Source organism: Phlebotomus argentipes, unplaced genomic scaffold (genome assembly GCF_947086385.1).
Source record: "Phlebotomus argentipes unplaced genomic scaffold, Phlebotomus argentipes genome assembly scaffold_18, whole genome shotgun sequence".
Classification (NCBI taxonomy): Eukaryota; Metazoa; Arthropoda; class Insecta; order Diptera; family Psychodidae; genus Phlebotomus; species Phlebotomus argentipes.
The window spans coordinates 4975515-4996406 of record NW_026776177.1 but is presented as its reverse complement, the minus strand read 5'-3'; the positions used below and the strand labels follow the sequence as shown (position 1 = coordinate 4996406).

Sequence of the window (20892 nt, the reverse complement as noted above, 5' to 3'; positions counted from 1 at the left end):
GAAATGAACCACAACTTTTCTGATCATGAAATTTAATTATGTGAATTTTTATTGAATTGATTAAATGAGTGTGCATTCTTTATCATTGTCAAAAGAAAAAAATCCTCTTTTGTGTTTGCCAATTGTATGTCATTTAGATCCTGACCAAAAACTAATCCAGGTCTATGAAAGTAACCTAAAGAACTGTCGCGGCCTCATTCAGAAGCGAGCACATACAATCGACGACTTTATGAAAGGTATGTGATGACTGCCCTGTTAGTTATGAAGAACAGAAAACAAACTTCACTTTTTCTCACTTTTGATTTATACTTTCCTTAGTGGAAGAGAAAAATTTATCACCAGTATATTGGGTTTTCTTTTCCTCTTCATTCACGCTTCCCCTTGATTTCACTCACAATAAATATATATAGTATTTCGTTTTCTCATTCTTCACTTCTCACCTGACACTTGGAGGGTCTCTCTATAAATTTTATTCTTTATGACACCTATAAAGTTGCTAATGGCACGAAAATATGGTTTTCTTTCTCGCTACTTCATATTCACAGAGAATGATAATTCTATTGATTGGGCCAATCAATTCGTCATTGCTGGTGCTCAAAACCCTAAATTCTCGTGCATACAGAGGAGAAAGAGCGGAAAAATTATCAATTTCTCTGCGAAAGCTCAGTATCTTTTATAGTGTTTCAGTTCTTGTTTTCTATTCTCAATTACAATTAACAATAATCTGCGCCTCTTGGGGAGATTCTCCCCCAGACAAATCCAGTAGTAGATAATGTGTAATGTGCTAGTTATCTATCCTGTCTCGCAATCTCACCTCCAAAAGCCTGGAGAAGTGAGGTAAAATCATCTTCAGAAATCACTGACAAAGGCCGAGGTAAGTGGTCGGTGTTGTATTTTCGTAGATGTCCAAATCGACTTTTTTTTCTCTCTCTCAAATTTATCCTTTCCTTCGTTCTCACACAAAGTGTTGGCTTTCTTTAGTCATTGTTTATTCGAATGAGCTTTCTGGCTATTGTCAACTTTTTTTATTCTCCAAACACAGCGATGTTGGCGGAAGGTTGGTGTGCAGAAATGCTCTACAGTGTTTCTCTCTCATGGATTTTTAGGCACCACAGGACACTCATCGAGGCAATATTTTCCTTATGTCTCGTCCGAGAGTGACTTGCAGCGCTACAAGGCGATATCCTTTCGGCACAGCTCATGCCACGAGCCTCGCTCGAGCTCATCCTTATCAAATGTGCCTTCCGACGTGAAATCAGACAGAATAAAGGTACGCGCGATTCTTGAGGACTCATCAGCGGTCTAACTCTTCCTCTTTCTCTTCCTTCTGCAGGACAATGGGTCAGCCAATTACTTCCAAGGAACTCGTCACACGTCGCCAAACATGGGCGAAAAGGTGGCTCAGGTGAGTTGAATTATAATCTGGGAAATTTTGCGGCAAATTGACACGAGCTCATTTGGCAAAATTGCCCACAAATTCATCTCCTAATTTAATTGATCTCTGGCCATGTGCAAAATAGAGAACAATCGCCATTCTGTGCACATAAAACAATAATAAACACTGTGAAACTTTCCCTTTTCCTCCCTCCATGTCACACACGGCTTCCCGTGAAGGAGAGATAAATGGGCGGAAATGGGAAATTCACATGCAATTTTCACTCAAACCGTATAGAGTGGGCAGATGTAAATCATTTGGGCTTGGTGGCACGACGCTTTTTGCACCCTTATGCAACTCAAGTTTATGCCCTCCCCAATGGACACAGTGTTGCAATGGTTTGACGACATGTGTGGCATGAAAAAGTCCTGGGAACGGACGCAGAAACACATCAAGTCCGCAGGATAATAAATTAAATGAGAATTACCAACCAGTAAATACCAGTAAAATGCGAAGGGTGGCGAAGCTTTAGACAAAGAACTATGCGCGTGCTTCGAGGGTTGATGGCAATTTTTTTTACATCGTGGCCCAAAGAAAGCTCCACAATCTTGTTTCATCAACAATTGGCAACTGTTGGCGGGAAAGTTCATTTCCACGGGGAAAAATAACTCCCGACCGCGGGGAATCTCGAGCTTGCAGTTATTTCGTTGAAAATAAGATGTTTTCAGTGTTGAGATTGTTTAAAATTCCAATACTTCCGAATAAAGTCATCTCGTGTCCCTGGAATTTTTTGATATCGTAAAATTTTATTAGCAACTCCCATGGAGAGAGTCCAGAGTGAAGCCGTTCAATGATTTCAAGCATGATTTTAGGCATCTTCTATTATTCCAAGGGTAAATCAGAGATTTTACCCTCCAAAAATATTTCCGAAAGCATGGAAAAGCTGTTAAAATTCCTGAAATATCCCGAGGGTTTCCCTTCGAATTAATTTAACGCTCACGCTATATGAAAACTTAACAATTGACACACATTTCGAGAGTCATTACGAAACTCTCAATCAATTTGGGGCTTCCAAGAAGAACCGAAACAGAAATTCCTCAAAATATATTCGCATGCTAAAAATGCTGTAAATGTAGAAAACTTCCTCGGCTAAGCCGGAAAGGTGTGTGGCAGTGATACGAGTGTGTGCTAATATTATTGTTTTCACGAGGCGGGGTGAATGTTTTTTCGCCACTGTCCACGAAATCGCGTGCTAGATAGTCATTTCGCCATCAATCGATACCTGCACATGACCTGCCGCTGTCCACGTGAAAACTTAACCCATTGCGATCCCGATCGGACGATAATCATCCTGATGGTCCCTAATTTATTGGCGTTATGCAATGAGATTGTGCACCTGGTCACACAGATTGCCGAGGCTGCGAGAATATGTGGCGTTTGGTGGGAAAGCTCTCGGGCGCTCTCTCGTCGTGGGTGGGCTTTCGACTGTGCTCTCAGAGAGCGGCTCTCTCGAGGGGTTCATTATCGGCGAGGGCGGCGTGTGTTGGTGAGCGTGTCTCCTTTACATAGTACCTATTTAGTTGGGGAGCAGCAAAGAGAGGGAATCAGTGCAATTGAGTCAGTCGGCGGGACAACATCTGGCCCGAGTCGCGCTGGTGAAGTGTGATAATTGTGCTGTGGCGGGTGATGGGTGTTCCGTTGGACCATGTCTGACGTGGGTGACCTGCAGCCGTCGAGCAGCTATATTGAGCTCAGTGAGATCCGCCGTCTGGATCATCTGCTCACGCAGTGCGAGACCAGCAGTTGTGAGCACATTTGCCGCGACTGCTGCGCGAAGCTGGGCAGCCTGGAGGATTGCGATCAGGTGGAAGATGAGGTGGCCTCGCCGGACGTGGTTCAGACGCCGCGTCGTCACCAGGCGTCTCCACGTCTGACGCCGCTCGCCAAGTGTGTCTGCGGCACGTCTGAGCGGAGGCTTCGCCCGAAGCTGTCCGAGCGGGAAGCAGTCACGTGCAGTGATTCTGAGAATGTCACCACGACAATCAATTGTCGCAAGAGGCACCTCCAGCATCGCCATCATTCCGAGGAGGCGCCCAAGAAGCCCCCAAATCTCACCGTGAATCGCACCGCCACCGTCTTCGTGTGCGACAACTGCGAGCGAGCTCCCCTGACCGAGAGTCGACGGAAGAAGTCCATGTTCGCGCGGGGATTCAATCTCAGCGGCAAACAGTGTTCCCTCAATGAGAACAATGTGATCGCCTTCTCGCGCAAGTACTCGAGTGAGCAGAGTCTCAGGGAAACGGCCATTGGGATGATCAGCGCCGCTGAGGAGTCCGCCAAAGGACGGCCCAAGTTCTCGCCTCAGGTCATGGCCAGGAGGATATCCATGAAAGTCACGGAGGAGCTGGCCGAGATCTCCACGAGTGGCGCCAAGGAGGCACTTCTTGGAGCGCGCTTTGGCAGTCTTCACGAGAAGAAGCTTCCCGAACCTGTTGAAACAGTACGTGAAACTTGCCCTTGTCCATTCTCCGCTCACGAAACTATCAATGCGAATATCATTGAAATTCAAATGGCTCTTCGAGTTCTTGTGCTTTATCTAATTCCACAAAACTGTGCACAATTTATAGGACAGCAGAAGAAACTCAGTGCATCATCAGTACCCGTATTTTCGCATTTTAACTGAATTATAGTCTTTGCATTCCTACAAAACTGCAAGTCTTGGACTTGAAGGCAACGAAATTATCTACAAATAATGACAATTTATTTCGCACATCCTGGGCGGATGTATAATTTGACTGCACAGTCTGTAGGGTGAATAAGTAGCTTGTGAATATCACAGAATTCGATGGGAAGCTCATAAATAATCCCAAATTATTCCTATATAAATTTTCACAATGCACGAGAAGTGCAAATTTCATGGTAAAATTCTCAGGAAGTTATAAGTTATAGAGAAGGATCTGAGCGGAAATATATAATCTCCTGGTGCATTTGCGACTTGCGATAGAAAAGGTATTGTTGTTCTTTGATGTATGAGACAACTGTGAGATGATTCGGATCCATTTGCGAAATTAAAATCTCAAAAGTCAACCGAAGAGTGGGAGATATTGACAAGAAATGAGCGAACAGCCAGGGAGTGTTGTTCAATTAGCTAATATTATGTGCAGCGATGGACAGTCTATGTAAATGACGTGCATGAAGTGGAGTGTTCTTTAACAATTGATTTGATATGGCCAGATTTTGGGACAATTGACGAATCAATGCTGGACTAACACTGTGACAATCGTCGAAGCAATTCAATATTGGGCCACGAGATGATTTCAAATTATTTGGCAATGTCGCACACATTTCAAATGTGTTGGTTAGTGTTTTTTGTCCATCCTACAATACCAATGCCTCATTCGACCCTCCTTTGCCCACCCCCTTGGCCGTAAGCCAAAGTTGTTTTTGAAAAATTACTCACATTAATTCTCTCCTGCTTGTTTGGTACTTTTCCTGCCGAAAAATTCATTCTCTTTCCTCTTCTAGATGGAATATGGAAAAGTGTCTCTTGATTCACTGTCATTTATCTGTGACGTCCATCAAACTCTTCCCTCCACATTGTCCAGGGGGATTGAATTAAAACTCACCACGGGTGGGGGAGACAGAAGAGAAAGAAATTTCCCAGAAATGTTACATAAAAGAGCGGTCAGAGAGATCGGCAAAAAGAGAGCAATAACTCGGTGATGTTGGAGAGAACATGGTTGGTGTTGGCGCATGTTGAAAGCGCGCGCGACAGAGGAAAGAAGAAAAAAAAGCCAAAGGGTAAAAACCGCCAATTAAGGGGCTTATCACTGTTTCGAAGCATCCACTTGAGTATTCTCATTAAATTATTTCTACCCAGATGGAAATTAAACTTGAAATCTCCCTCCTGTTTATCCTTAATTCACTTGACCTTTTTCCCTCTCTTTCTCTCTGGCTCAATGGCAAAGATATTTTGTATGTTTGTAACATCTTTTATGGCGAACGATTTGTAAGAATTGTCTTTTGCAAAAAGTTCCCCAGCTTTCTGCAAACTTAAAACTTCTCAAGGAGTGCGACAGCATATCAACCTCAATAAATTCGAAGACTCTGTATTACACCTCTTGTTCCTTTTTATGTCTCGACCAATATTCTCAATTTATGGCTTAAAGTTCACCCCCAAATATGCGGTGGAGAAACTTTTAAAGAACAATATAAAATTAAGTAGTAGAACTGATGGCGATTCCATCGTTCATGCCGAAATCCTTAACTCATTCATGTTATAACTTGGAACTGCTTTAAACAATCCGCTTTAATAAATGATCCTGTGCACAAGAAACCCCTCGCTTTCCTCCGGGGAAATACAGTGTGTCTCTCTGATGCATAGAATAGTCAATGTTGTGAATTAAAAGCACGACACTTTTTCCACAACGCTCGTGGTTATGCTCAGATTGCGATTTATTCCGCTATGATGCACTGCAAAACAGCACAAAATAGACATTCCTATTTATTATTCATATCTAAATTGCCTGAATAGATCTGGGTATTTTGAATAATAATATTTTTGATATTATTTCTATCGCAACAGATGCAATTTATTCTTATTCCATGCGCAACACTGGTACTTTATCGTCAAAAACTGGTGGCTCGTCGAGGCTGAATTTCATCGCTTTCCCTCTCACGGTTTGCATTATTTTTCACCCACATGATAAATTCATCCCCACGGAAAATCTCATCTTCGCTCCTCTACAATAATCAGACATTGAAAATTCAATTAAAAACCTCATTCCTCTGCCGCTCATCTGCCACGAATATCGATTGAATATTCGTAAACAATTGATAATTTCTGTGACGATGCAGCGAAAGCTCCGGCTGTGAATTTCCTTCGCCACGTGATAACCTACTTTCACTCCAAGACACTTTGATTGGCCACGTTGTTAAAGTTGATACTTATTTTTACCCTCATTTTCACTCCTCACCAAATGGTCGACGTCACGCATATTTTTTTCCTCTCTATTTGCACGCCTCAATAGATAGCGAGAAAGTCCGTGTGACGCCAAAGTTGTCTCGCGCTTCGCAATGATGAAAAATTGAAGAGAGTGACGAGGGGATTTCGGGTCGGGAGAAAAAGCGTTTTGCCAATTCGAGAGCGTCTTTGAGGGAAAGAAAGGCCCCGAGAAATCTGTTGTGAGTTAGTCTAGCGGAAGTCATTCGAATGTGACGTGCGCCGAAGCTGCCCGAGATGGCAGCATTGTCGCCAGAGAGGCTTCCGGTGGCGCGAGCCTTGGGAAAGCTCACAAAGTTCAGGTGAAAACTATGACTTATTGTGTCAGAACTGCTCTAGTTATTCGACACAGAGAATCAATTTCATTCGAAAATGAGAATTTTACTCTAATAATTATTATACCCATATTTTCACCCAATATAAATCCACTTACGTCGCATTTATTTGCACTTCACCGTCATCATGGTGAAATTGTTCGTGGCGGAAAATATTAACTCATTTCCCTGCTTTTTTCATTCTCTCCGCTTTCGCCGCCGATAAATCTATGCAAATACGAGCAAAAATGCTGCCAAACATTCATCTACATAACTATGGTGAATTATGTTGAAAGGGTGAAGCAGAAAAAAAATCAATTGTGAGAATTGTCCAGCCATATGGGGAAAGTTGCTTTATTTTTATTAAGCCTATTAACCCCTTCTCTTATCTCACAGAGTTGATTGTTTAGTTGGATTTGCTGAATTCAATGCGTGGATTGTTGAATTGATTATGGACAGATTCATTGCACACTTCAACAATGCATAATTATGCATTTTTTGCATATTTCAATTAATTGAAAAATAAATTTGGCAGGGTCAACATATATTACAGTGAACATTAAATAAATATTCAGCTGTTTGACTATTTATTCTATATTTTTATCAAGCGAATGGGGGTGAAATGGAAACATGACCTGAATAAAGAGCGTGCAAAATATGTCATCGGAAAATACAATGCTTTTAAGCTGTACTCGAATGATTTTCGTGTGACAGAGAATCTTCATCCATAAACTATCATACACGCTTTATTATCAACTCTAATAGTGATACTATTTGTGTGCTCACTTGCAAAATGACAACATTTTCGTACATTTATTCGGCAATAATAAAGGCAGACGACAAAAACGACGATGAATATCGTAAAAGTTTTCTTTTAAAATACTGTCTGTATAAGAGAAAGCATATATTTTCATATTATTATTAATAGCATTGTCTTCGGTCGTCGAATTGAGTTGGAAGTGCTTTTAATTGTGACACTAATCTGACGTTATTTATGGGGAAAACGTGTTTGGCATGAGATTTTATTTGAAAAACCTCTTGGCAATTTCCCATTTTGATTTCCACCGACCTGCCAAAGCTCGCTGATCTCGTGGGGCCACAGAGAGGATGGAATAGAGGCACCGCAGACATTTTAAATATATCACCCAGTGTCGAATGCTGGCAATGATGATGAGAGAAAAGGTGTCAAAGACACTCGCAGTGAATTGAATTTTCCAAGTCCAAGGCAAATATACAACACATTCCCTGAGGACTTCCGCACCAAAACTTTTCACCACCCACAATGAGCGTAATTTTATCAGTGAATTTTTCTGCGAGAACATTTGTGTGCAAACTTTCGCATCGCATCCAATTTTCTGTAATTTCCCAATTTCACAGTAATTCAGACTCCGCTTGTGGAAATGAAAGTAATTTACGATGCCAAGGGAGATCCCATAAGAAAACATATCGACAATGATTGACTTGAAAAAAAATTGTTCTCGTAACATTTTATGCTACACAAAAGCGGAGGCGAATTCTTTAAATTCCACAAACAGTGACGCAACCATTTGTTGGCGTGGCATTTTGTTAAAGAGAGCTGTTCTCTCTCACAATTGGACACTGAGAGGAAAATTGAGTGCTTTCGACTTTACACTTTAGAGACAAGTCACGAAAGAGACTTTTTTTATCAATCCCAAGAATTTCATTCTGAAATGTCATCAAGAGCCAAAGAAGCAAGTTTAGTTTAACAAAAGTGAGAAATTTTATTCGGATCTCGAGTATTTGAGACATTAAACACGGAATAAAGTGCTTTTGGAGCACTTTCTGAAATGAATAATGGGATAGGGAGAAGCTTTTGTGCAATTTTGCTGCATTTCACATTTCTTACACTCAAATTAATTGTCTGGCCAGCAAGGTTTCGCGGTCACATCGAGTAGAACATACATTAGCACATTCGTCGTAGTGCAGCGCGATGAAAAATTCACATTGTCGCTCTCAATGGGAGTGTGGTTTGTGGTTTTACGCTGAGGTGAAAGCACGAGGAGCAGCACATGGAAGAAAATTACTGGATGAATCAATATCGAACTGGAAGTCATTCCCATGTGTCGTCCACCTGATTTTCCGCTCACATCCGCGGCAATTTATGTTCCTCGCCATTCGGCATGTAAAATCTGAGCCAAGAGGCGCCTGGCGAGGGCGCCAAAGCTCATGAGGAAAGTGGATAATTCATGAGAGAGGAGCAGAGGGTGCTTCGCTGGCTGCTCTAGAGAATGTCTCAAATTTAGTGCTTTGCAGTCATATTTCCATATCAAAAACCACAACCAAAGGATAATATGTGGCGTGGTGAGATTTGTGTGCTGCAATTTGGCTCAGAGTGTACATTGTGGGATAGTCCCGCGAAAATTGAAGCGCTGACTTGGTGTGTAATGAATAAATTTCTTAAAGACCTCCTCCGCTGGTGAATCCTTAATGCCGAGGGTGCCAATGACCATTATGGTTTGCGACGAAGAGCGGCGGGCGGCGGCTCTGCGTCGGCGCCGGGGTGGACATCGGTGGGTGGCAAAGCTCGGCGAAGGGAGCGCAAAGAGCACCCGAGAGAGAGCTAGAGAAGTTCGTCTCTAGTGAATTTCTAGACTTTCAGTCAATCGCGAGCATCGCGACAACTTGCACGTTCGCTGCGGAAGACCGAGAGTCCACAGTGTCCGATTAATTGATTTTCCTCACCCTTTGGGCAGCACTTGGGGCACCTGAGAGATGCCTTGCGAGGGCTCTCGAGCGGAATTACGGCGGTCAGAGTGGCTGGTAGAGATGTGAAAAGGGAACTTTTGTGCTAAAACGGCCCCCATCTTGCTCCAGTGATTACCAGCGAAAGAGGTGAAGGCAGTGATTAGCGGACGTCTCCACGATGCTACCCGGGAGTATTTGACGGCGACGGAGTGTCTGTGGGACGCCCAGGAGGTGGCGGATGTGCGAAAGTGTGCGAGCTGCAGTGCTGAAGACTTTTCACCCATGGGCGGATCAAAGATGGTGCTCTGAGACAGCTCGCCAAGATGAGTAAGACGGGCAGCTCAGACAGCACCAGCGTCCCCCTGATAATCACCACAAATGAGTGCGGTGGCTCCGCCAAGGCCACCACCGTGTCCACGAGTCCTGACTTTGGCCCGGAACTGGACAACGTGAGTTTCCGCGCCCCAAAGTCCTGCCGGAGTTTCGTGCGATCGAAAAATCTCGCTAGCGAGCATCGCAACAAGTCGGTGCCGCACAATTTGCAGGTTTGACGGAAGCCAATCACCCCCCGGTCCCACTTGGAAGTGCTCCTCTCCATCGGGCCCCACTCAGACCCCCGCTGAGTGATTCACTCACAGCCGCCCCGCAAATCCACTGGGGATTGCGTGAAAAATCACCCGCTGGAATTTCGTCTGAGCCTTTGATCCCCCCGAATAGCGCCATGCCTAATGCCTTGACTCACCGAGAGGCTTAGAGATGCTCCCCGGGACAGGGGGCTCGCCAACAGGAGCCGCCAAGTCGTGTGAAATTGCCCGCCGGAGCGCATGTGCGGTGTGAAGCTTTGGCAAAACATAACATAAAACCTCTGTGCCCTCACACCACGAGGCGTGAGATGAACAAAAGCTCAACCAAAACACTTCTCAATGGGTAGTCAACTTCACAATTGGCTCCAACTCCTCGCCCTGACCCCGATTGCATACATTTCGCGTGTCCACGCGGGTCTAATTTCTAATTTCCATGCCAAACATAAATACTCCATCAACAATGTATGGGGAAATGAAAAGGGCAGGAAATCAACTATGTGGGGGTGGCGCGAGTTTAGCAATTAACTTTCTCCAAAAGAAAGGAATAGCGTAGAAGAAGTGGAATGTCCACCTTGGGAGAAACTTGAGCTTTGCGCTTGAGTGGGTTTAAAGAACTTTGCCAAGTATTTGTCCGGTCAGTCGGATTTCCCCTGAGTGAAAGTTTTCACAATTATCTCTAGTCGAATTGGAGAACAGCAGAGATTAATCTTGACGCCAATTAGCATAGAAACACAATTAGAAAATTGACAAAACGACGATAATCTAACTTCTAATCCTAGAATAGAGTGCAACAATTTTCTCTTCCGCAAAGAGCAAACTTTCCCATTTTCCCCCTGAATACAATACACATTTAGCGTTAGCATAACAAAGCCTTCCATTTGACCCTTGAGAGAGAAAATTTGCACCACTTCTAGACACGCAGATGCTGCAAAAGACTATTTATGCCAACTTAACTATTGGGATTAGTATAATTACTACTCCATTATTCTAGTCACATCCCGCACTTAATAGAGTCTGAAGATTGGATATTAATTGAATGCAGACAAATTGATGAGCTGGATAGTAATAAAGCTCGTTTATGGCATTTGCAGCAGATTAATGGCACGAGACTTCCTCCAGGGCTACTGTGAAGTTAGAGTCAGGAAATATACCAATCATAAATCATGCAGAAAGTAACTGCATAGACACTATTTCTGTGAGATTGGAAGAAAGTCCTTGTGGAAAGGGAGAGTAGAAGTTGGCATTCTGAGAGTGACTTGGCTAATAAACGGTCACACTGCCAGACAGCCCGGCGTCGCGAGGGAATAGATGTGGAAGAAGTGGATGGCGGAATCAAGGGCGACAATTAAAACACCCTCTAACGCATAAATTATGCAGTGCGTGTGTGAAAAAAAGCGGACGGTTCAAGGAAAATGAAGGTCAATCCCGATGATAGTGTCCGAGAGCGCACGGACGGCACTCAATATATTGATTATGAGTTGGATAAATGTGCAGCGCCGCGAAATGTGGTGGATTTATTAGGGGACAACATTGTGTTGAGCTCAGCGTGAGTGCGCGATGCGCAATCTTGAGGTGAAAATGTGTCAAAAGGGTGAAGCCAACGAGGTGTGAATGAGGATGAAAATGTTGGCGACATTTGCTGCCAGCATCCTAAAAATAAAACCCCCTTTCATATTGGCTTCCGTGGGACTTTCCCCAGTGCCTCGTGTTTCTCAATCGTTGGTGGAATTTTTATTACAACCTCCACGACCTCAATTTCACCGCCAGAAAGTATCACCGAGAGAATGGACGTGTAGTAGAAATTATGAATAGTTGACGTGTAGAAATCGATAGGTTTTTCACGTGATGCGGAACAGTTGGCGGGTGTTTAATTTATACTCCCTTTGAGCACTTCCAAGAGATATTTCACCCCCAGCTGAGATCGATTTTCACCTGCTCTCTTGTGGTTGAAAAATGGCTATATTTTTCCAACCATTTCTCTCTGCTGGGACGTGCTTTTTCTGGGACCGCACTCGCTCTCAATGTCTCGCGAATGTATCTGGATTGGTGATTGGTTTGTCTTCTCATTTCTTTCTCCCCCACCTGCGACTTAGGCCACAGAGAAATGGTCAAGTGTCCGCCTGAGTACAGATTCGAGGACAAAAGTTAAAATTGAAAATCACATTTCCTCACACTCAAATTTGAATCTCAACGGATTCGGCACGGAAAAGCCAAAGGCCCACCTTGGCAAAGAGGTAATTGGTCTCTCACCTTCTCCCCAGGATGTTAATTGCTAATGTATGGTGCACAAATTGCCTATTTCTCTGTAACACACAGCACAATCATTTACAACAACACCTCACACAAATTGGCCCTCGCATCTCATTTTCTTAGCCCATGAATTGCAGAATGAGTTCCGTGTATGATGGATGCTTTGTTTGAGCCCTTCCAAAACGCCCGCACGCTCGTCGCCAAGGGTTGAATAAATGATCGACAACAGCGCGGGCAAACTTTCAAGGGAAACATGGTGAAAGTCATTTATGCTAGACTCTCGAAACAATAACACTTCAATTTTCCGAATTTCGCCACGAGGGAGACGTTCTTTGAGAACGTCAATAAACACCTCATTGAAAGCACATGCGGCTCTAATTGGTGTGGGAAAAGCTCAAAGGTGGAAAGTTTACCTTCATGGGCTACATATCGAGGGATAACAGTGTATGTAAATTATTAATTTCACATCTGTCTGGTTTCGTGGTAATTCTCGACCAACGCAAAACCGCGTTGTTGAAATGGTCTCATTTATTCGAGGGCGAATTAGTAATTGTCGACAAGGGTAAATGATCAAAAGCTGCATACATTTGATTGTTATATCAAGATATTTGTTCAGAAAATATCCAAAAGAAAAGAAACACTTGTAAAAATGATGAAATTGCATAAATTCATGGATGAACATTCAATTTCGCAGAATTTCTACAAGATATGTTCATAAAGTAAGCACACTGAAGTGAATGAATCACAAAGGATTCTTCGCTTTGTGCAGAAGCATTCAAAGCCAGATATTCTGGAGAAAACTTGTTATTATTCCTTCCCTCTTGAGTTTTTTATTCCTTTGGAAAAGTTTCACAATGTTATTCCTTCCAACTGAGAGAGGACTTGAGCTCTCGCCAACAGGATCGATGACAGTCAATTAGACACACAAGCCATGGCATGAAGTGCATATAATGGGGAAATTTGATGTGACGAATCGTTGCATAAATCGTTTCAGGTATTATCTCTGGGCGCCGACGTTCTGCCCGAGTACAAGCTGCAGAGTCCACGGATCCACAAGTGGACCATCCTGCACTACTCACCCTTCAAGGCGGTATGGGACTGGATCATCTTGATCCTTGTTGTATATACAGCCATTTTTACACCCTACGTTGCAGCATTTTTACTCAGTGAGCCTGACTTCAATCAGAGACGCAATCGTAAATATGCTGACGACCCCATTGTGATAATTGATTTAATAGGTGAGTTTTAAATATATGTATTTTATGTACAACATGCGATCATGTGGAAAATCTCCGTGACATTCCATCACAAAATATTTTCCACGTGCGAAATAATCTGATCAACATTCAAATACCTGACACAAATTCAGCATGAATAAATCATGTGTGAAGTAGCAGATGACTTAAGGACAATTGACAATGTGTGTCCGTTTGCCGCGATACTAAGTGCATTTGATGTGTACATATTATATCTATATTTAACTCTTTTATTAACTCATTTTTCACAGTTAAAAAATATTTATATATAATCGTTTCATGAATTAGGTAAAAAAAAGAGTAATGAAAAATGTTTTAGGTAATAATTTAATCTCTACTAAATTTACTAACACGATATACACACAAGAGAGCACGTCAAAGTACACAATTTATGCACTCTCGTTACACATCAACAGCACCCAATCAAATATATGTCAAATATCAAATCATTAACATATGTTCAACACATTAACAAGGAATTGCTACTAAAAGCTAATGAAATTCTTCGGAAATGAGCATGAAAATTTTGTATAATTTTCTCTAATTGGCTATTGAACTTGTTCTTTGTGTCATTGACGCAAATTGATATTGGTTTTCGCTGCAATATAAAAAGTGTTTTTGTATTAATTTTCATGTTCTCCCATGAATTACATTGGCGTGATTCTCTCCTCTGTTCTCGTCAGGGGAAAAAAGCTTAATCGTTCATGCCGTAAAGTGAGGTTTATTTCCCGTCAATGACGGTAATAATATATTTGGAGGCGGTTCAAAAGTTTCCGGATAAATCAATTGGGGAAGTCAGGTAATAACAGTGCTCAACAGCAGCTCAATTGATTAATCTGGTAATTTCTGAGTCACATATAATACGATAATCGCATATTATGTCACCAAATCAGCTTTAAGGGTGGCGCTAAAAGGCTCAATTGGCGGTTAAACGCCGAGAAATATTGAGTGATTTTCAACTTAAGCCTTTTGGAAATTCGAGACCAAGGAAGTTCCTAAATGTTTTTGGGGTGTCGATAAAGTCACGGAAACACAGAGAAAATCAAGGGGAAAGTCACAAAGCGAATTTTGAGGACTCTTAATTGTCTCATGTTATATTTAATTATGCTATATTTTAATATATTCTGAATATTTAATCAAAATTTAAATATTTCATTGTTTTCCCCACATATCATCTACAGAGGGCAGCAAAGTTGGCGTGGGGGACGCTATAATATCCCATTTTACGCATAACTTTGTCTATCTTCTCACGTATTTTCACATTTTATGACTTCCTGACGTGATCAAGAAGATGATGATGATTTAATAATCACAAAGTTAATGATCACAAATTGCGAGTGACTTTCCCTTTGGAAAAATTTATGTAGAAAGATATAATTTTGGACAGAGCTTTCATTGAAAAACACTCAATACAGGCGCAACCACAGAAGCCACTAACCAACATTTTCAACGTTCTGTTTGATATCAAATAAAATGGATTAATTTGGCTTTCGCAACTGTTGTCTCTTTGCAGTGGATGTTACATTTGTGATAGATATTTTAATAAATTTTCGCACAACATTTGTTAACGGTCAGGACGAGGTTGTTTCTCATCCTGGTCGAATTGCGGTGCACTACTTAAGTGGGTGGTTTCTCATCGATTTAGTGGCAGCAATACCATTTGACCTCCTGCTGGTCGGAAGTGATACCGATGAGGTGAGTTGCTAATTCATATTTCTGCCCACGGTTCGCCTCTGCTCTCCTTCTCAGAGTCACTTCCTGAACCATCCCTCTATAATGTTTCACTCTCCCAGCCCTCTTTTAATGAGATCCTTGATGCTATATTACCATTCCGTTGGACGGCGTGAGCAAAACTCCGCCTGAAAGTTTTGCAAAAGCTCAAACTATCCGGTAATTCAGAGTGATGTATTTACTATGCAGAACATGTTATGCATATACTTTATAGTTTCTTTTCTCGATAAATCATTTATTTCCTCTTGTACACATGTGTATCTCTCGAGAACTTCTCATCGACTGATATCTATTAAGACATATCTTCTAAGTGGTCTGAATGACTCTCAGTTCGTTTGTAGGCATATATATTTGGTGTTAACCAATTTTGTATTGAATGTTTGCATCTAGAAACTTATTCTTCATTCCTGTCACTCTTCTTTACGTTTACACCTTTACTTTGTCACTCTGATATTTCCAAACTTTATTAACCATATTTAATTCAATAATTGAAATTCTCTTATCGTATATTGTACAAATCCTCGAAGAATAGTGTTTGAAAGAAGGATATAAAAGGAAATTTTGCGCTATTCTACAATTTGTAAATTGCTTGCTGTTCAGCGATTTTTATTGGTATTTCTTTTATTCGATGTAAAATTGGTTAATAAATTGAGTGAGAAGACTAACAATTTCCCGTATCCATTGGCAAAGGAGTCAAATCAAATCAATAAACAATGAATAAATCGAGGAAATTTATCGGGCGAAGGAGAAGCACAAAGAAAGAGAGAGAGAAGAAAAGAAGTACGCAATAAAACATCGAGTAAAACATATTCTGAGTTCTCCTTGCTTTGCAAGGATCAATTCAAAGAGTTGCCGAACTTTTTGGTTAACATATATATAGCATTTGGCTTACAAAGCTGCTTTCAAGACACAATTTTCCATTTATTGATTATTGAAAAAAAAAAAGAGTACATTTGAGAGATAAAAGTGACACAAGTGATAGATAGAAGGAAAGAGGTCATCATATATGGAAAAATGACGTCCGTTTTATGTATTTTTACAGCTGGGCTTGGATAAAGACGAGGTATTTCCATATTAAATTTTTTCCCCAATTCTATTCATCCAATTCTTTTATTACGAATTATTGACTTTTTAATATCATTTCAATTTATAACTCTTCATGCTACACTTCTCAATATTCACACTGTATTGATTTTTATCACCACCAATCGTACTGTTATGAGAATTTGCCATGCTTTTTAGTATACTTCTGTCGGACATTTTAGTCTGCCACGAGACACATCTCATTCACACAGCGATATTAATATGCAAATGAAAGATCTGTTAACACTCAAATTGGACCAATTAAGCACATGAATTGGCAGATTTATCGCATTTATATTGAGCCTAATATCTCACAATTGACATTATAAAAAGTCAAACAAACAAAGCGTAATGAATTGGAAAGATGTGTTAAGCTCCTTAAGTGGAATTATTACTCCTTCACTTGTATATTTGAAACTTTACAGCAAATGATATTCAAAATTGTTCCATTGCATTTGAAAGCTCAGACTCTTTGATTGCTTTCAAAGATTGGCGTTTCAATTGAATATTGTTTGTGCAATCATATGTGTGCTTTGAAATTACATAATATATAGCAAACGGTTTGCGACGTGGGCTTTCATGCACAAGCTTTTACCCAGAAGTTCCCCTACTGCGTGGAATCACTGTACAAAATTTACTGCATATGGCTGCTTTCCACTAAGCGAAAATCACCCAGAGCATTATATGATGAAAAGTTAAACATTTGTGACTCGCTGTCGTGTGTTCCTGTGATGCACTGTATTGTCACGTCCGTATAAAGATATTATTTCTAGCACCAACCACCCTATGTTTGGCACAGATAACAAATGTTTGGTTGAACCACAAACACTTTTACTAACCACACTTGTGGGATCGTAAGCAACTCAATATTGTTCTTACTTAAGTTTTGTTAGCAAATGGCATACAAAAGAGACACTGCAATATATACTCTTCCTTTTTGGTAATGCAATATTGTTCTTAGAGTTTCTTTTAAAACAACATTTATACTTGTGACAATGAAAAACTTTATACTCATTTACTTTCCACATGTAAATTTTGTCCTTTTTCCCCAAAATTCGCAATGTAAATCTGGGTATTGTATTCACAAAACTTCACACATATTTATTTCTCGAGATAATATTTGTGCACAAGGATTTGTCAGATAAGCTATATGGTCTGTTTGTTTGAAGTTTTGTGAAGGACACACTGCAGAACGGGAGGAAGGATTGGCAAATTGTAGAATTAACTAAGAATTGGTTTTATGCTCTATGGATTTTCTGCACAATTTCCCAAGACAAGAAATTGACTCAGTTCCAAGTGACATAACGCCACATATATATTTCCCCCTTTCTGTTGCCCTGATCCTTAGAGTGTGTGTTCTGTTTCGGCACCTCTTTGCAGACCACCACCCTGATCGGTCTCCTGAAGACTGCTCGGCTGCTGCGGCTGGTGCGGGTGGCGCGGAAGATCGACAGGTATTCCGAGTATGGAGCGGCCGTGCTCGTCCTACTTATGGCCACATTTGCTCTTATTGCTCACTGGCTGGCGTGCATTTGGTAAGGACACACTCTCTTCACACGCTGATTGCCTTGGTCCGCTGCCAACGGGTGACACGAATGCACGTCCCTCTTCTTTTCAGGTATGCAATCGGAAATGCCGAAAGACCAATCCTGAAGGCGAAAATAGGATGGCTGGATTCACTGGCGAGTGATAGTCAGGAGTACTATTTCCCAAACGGAACCGGGGGTCCTTCAATCAAGGTACTTGAAACTTTTAGGCGACTGAATTGCAGATAAGACGCTGTGTGGTAAATGGAGGGGAAAGAAGGCGAGGCAATAAAATCACTGCGGGAAATTTGTTGAAAAACACACATCTTCACAATCAATAACTCTACTTTATGTTGTAGGGGAGAGAAGGGTAGTTTGATACGAAAAAAATGAAATTTTATTCGATCTTTGGAATTGTCTCAATTATGAGCTTCAAAAGACCGCACGGAATGGGTTTATCCTTAGTTATCCGTAGAGTGAAATCCAAAAGCAATTATGAAAAAAGCCTTTAAATATCTAAAGAACAATATTTCAGGGCCAACAGATTATCTAATGGGCAGAAAAATTAAAGATTTTTTCATTGTGTTTTTAACTTAGCAGAGAAACATTTGACGGAAAATTAATTTTCTTCAATTCCTGCAAGAACGAATAACATGAAAAACATCAAAATTTATTAGTGCAATTCCAGTGAAAATACGGAACTGAAGTTCAATTTTCTGTTGGAGAAAAGCTTCAACAAAAACTCCGCAACTTTTCCCCAAACGTCATTACGTTGTTCTGAACTCTAAATGTGTTAGAAATTATTGGTATAGCCGAATGGACTTTATTGACAACGACATGTGAATACTGAGCAAGAAACTGAAATCGATCGATTTTAAACTAAATTGTTCCCCTCTCTCCCCTACGACTCTTATAATATTGTACTTAAATAGAGTCATGCAATTTAACAATGGAATAATTATTAAATCCTTCGGTCTGTGCTTCCTGAAAGCTCTCTCTCCCACATTCCGGAAAGTCTATATAAGCTTTTAATTAAATTGCAGCATAAATTAAATAGTTTTAGCACAAATTCTATTCGGCGCTTTTCAACCACAAAATGATATTTTCACATATTCTACTAAGATGGATTTACATTTCTCACCAGTCACGATACGTAACTGCGCTCTACTTCACCTTCACATCGTTAACTTCTGTGGGCTTTGGAAATGTGGCACCAAATACGGATGCTGAGAAGATATTCACCATCTGTGTCATGCTCGTGGGATGTAAGTTGAAATGCGACTCTGGGTTTTTTGTCTCCTTTGAAAAGGAACTAAATAGAAATTGTCTGCCAAAGCTCTCATGTACGCGAGCATCTTTGGTAACGTATCGGCCATCATCCAGCGATTGTACTCTGGAACCGCTCGATATCACACCCAAATGCTGCGAGTGCGAGAATTCATTCGATTCCATCAGGTAATTTGTGCGCCAAGGCGTCACTTGAATGTCACTCATGGCACTTTCTCCCATTCGCAGATACCAAATCCGCTGAGACAGCGACTGCAAGAGTACTTTCAGCATGCATGGACTTACACAAATGGCATCGATATGAATTCCGTTCTCAAAGGCTTTCCCGAGTGTCTTCAGGCAGATATTTGTCTCCATCTCAATCGCAATCTCCTCACAAACTGCTCCGCCTTCGAGGGCGCCAGTCCAGGATGTCTGAGGTGAAAAGAGGGCTTCTGGTAAAATGTGGTAAAGGTGCAAATAATTCCTTCCATTTTTTCCCGCTTCAGGGCACTCTCGCTTAAATTCAAAACAACCCACGCTCCTCCGGGCGACACTCTCGTTCACAAAGGCGACGTCCTCACATCACTTTACTTCATTGCAAGAGGATCCATCGAGATACTTAAGGATGACGTCGTGATGGCAATCCTAAGTGAGTTTAGCGGGCAAAAGAAGCACTTGAGAACAATATTGATTTCGTTTTATTTCAATTTTTCAACGCTTCGCTCCTTCCTCCAGGTAAGGATGACATCTTCGGCGAAAATCCCTGCGCTCACCCCACTTTGGGCAAATCCAACAGCAACGTTCGAGCTCTGACGTACTGTGATCTGCACAAGATTCACCGAGAGGATTTGCTTGATGTCCTGGAACTCTATCCAGAGTTCTATGAGAGTTTCGTCAATAATCTCGAAATCACCTACAACATGAGAGACGTAAGAATTTGTGCAATTTAGAGGAATTCCTCAATTCCTAATGATAGATTGTGCTCCTCTTCGAACATTCTTAGAGTAGAATTTAGTTGTGTGCTTAGTCTTCTGCCACAATACATTTTAATATGTCCACTCTCTATTTACTCTGTTGCTCTCCCAGGATGAACAAAGCGGTGTAGAGTTAAGGCATAGGTATATGAGATCGTCCAGCCACGATAGAGAACGCAATAGTGAATCTAGATCATATAGGCTGTAAGTGTCTTTCTTCTCATGTCTGCAGATCGTTTGATGGCAAATAACAAGACGAATATATTAGCACAGCTGCACTTTTTTGTAAACCTTCCCGATAATTCAATAAGCTTAAATATATTAAAAGCTCAGAATTGGATTTTATTTCCATCGCTATTGAGCGCTTTGAATTGCCCAGACAAGAAATAATGGAATAAATAACGACTGGCGACTGAGAAATTCATAAAATGGGAATTTCACTCCCATCCGCCAATTTCTCTATCAATTCTTCTCATTCTGCAGCGAAGCACTCACAAGAGATTAATATGATTGTGCTTGAAACTTGAGATAGTTCAATCACTTTAATACATAATTGAATTATTGAGTATTTGCTATCACACAATCCGGATTCAATTAAATAATACTGTGTGGGCCAACTAGAGATACTATATAATTAGAGAATTTGCAGAACTCATCCTTTTACACGACCAGAGAGTAGATGTGGTTTAGGGAACGATAGAATGTCGGTCAGTCAGATGAGTGATAACGATATTGACTTCACGGCCCAAGATCACCGCCAGCAGTACAGCATATCAGGTAATTATGCAAATTACTCCTTCACAATCTCTTGTGAATCTCCTT

General features: G+C 41.2%; 1 protein-coding gene across 1 annotated transcript in view; it reads left to right on the top strand.

The window, feature by feature from the left end:
• LOC132261060 (potassium voltage-gated channel subfamily H member 6) overlaps positions 1-20892 on the top strand; it is a 38556-nt gene that overhangs the window by 13453 nt on the left and 4211 nt on the right. Inside the window, exons 8-22 of the mRNA XM_059759584.1 lie at positions 138-236; positions 1107-1270; positions 1334-1405; positions 13226-13469; positions 15001-15182; positions 16261-16281; positions 17682-17836; positions 17920-18040; positions 18972-19092; positions 19164-19282; positions 19343-19533; positions 19603-19745; positions 19832-20025; positions 20183-20274; positions 20720-20847. Coding sequence (XP_059615567.1) covers positions 138-236; positions 1107-1270; positions 1334-1405; positions 13226-13469; positions 15001-15182; positions 16261-16281; positions 17682-17836; positions 17920-18040; positions 18972-19092; positions 19164-19282; positions 19343-19533; positions 19603-19745; positions 19832-20025; positions 20183-20274; positions 20720-20847 — 2046 coding nt within the window. The remainder of the gene's footprint in view (positions 1-137; positions 237-1106; positions 1271-1333; positions 1406-13225; positions 13470-15000; positions 15183-16260; positions 16282-17681; positions 17837-17919; positions 18041-18971; positions 19093-19163; positions 19283-19342; positions 19534-19602; positions 19746-19831; positions 20026-20182; positions 20275-20719; positions 20848-20892) is intronic.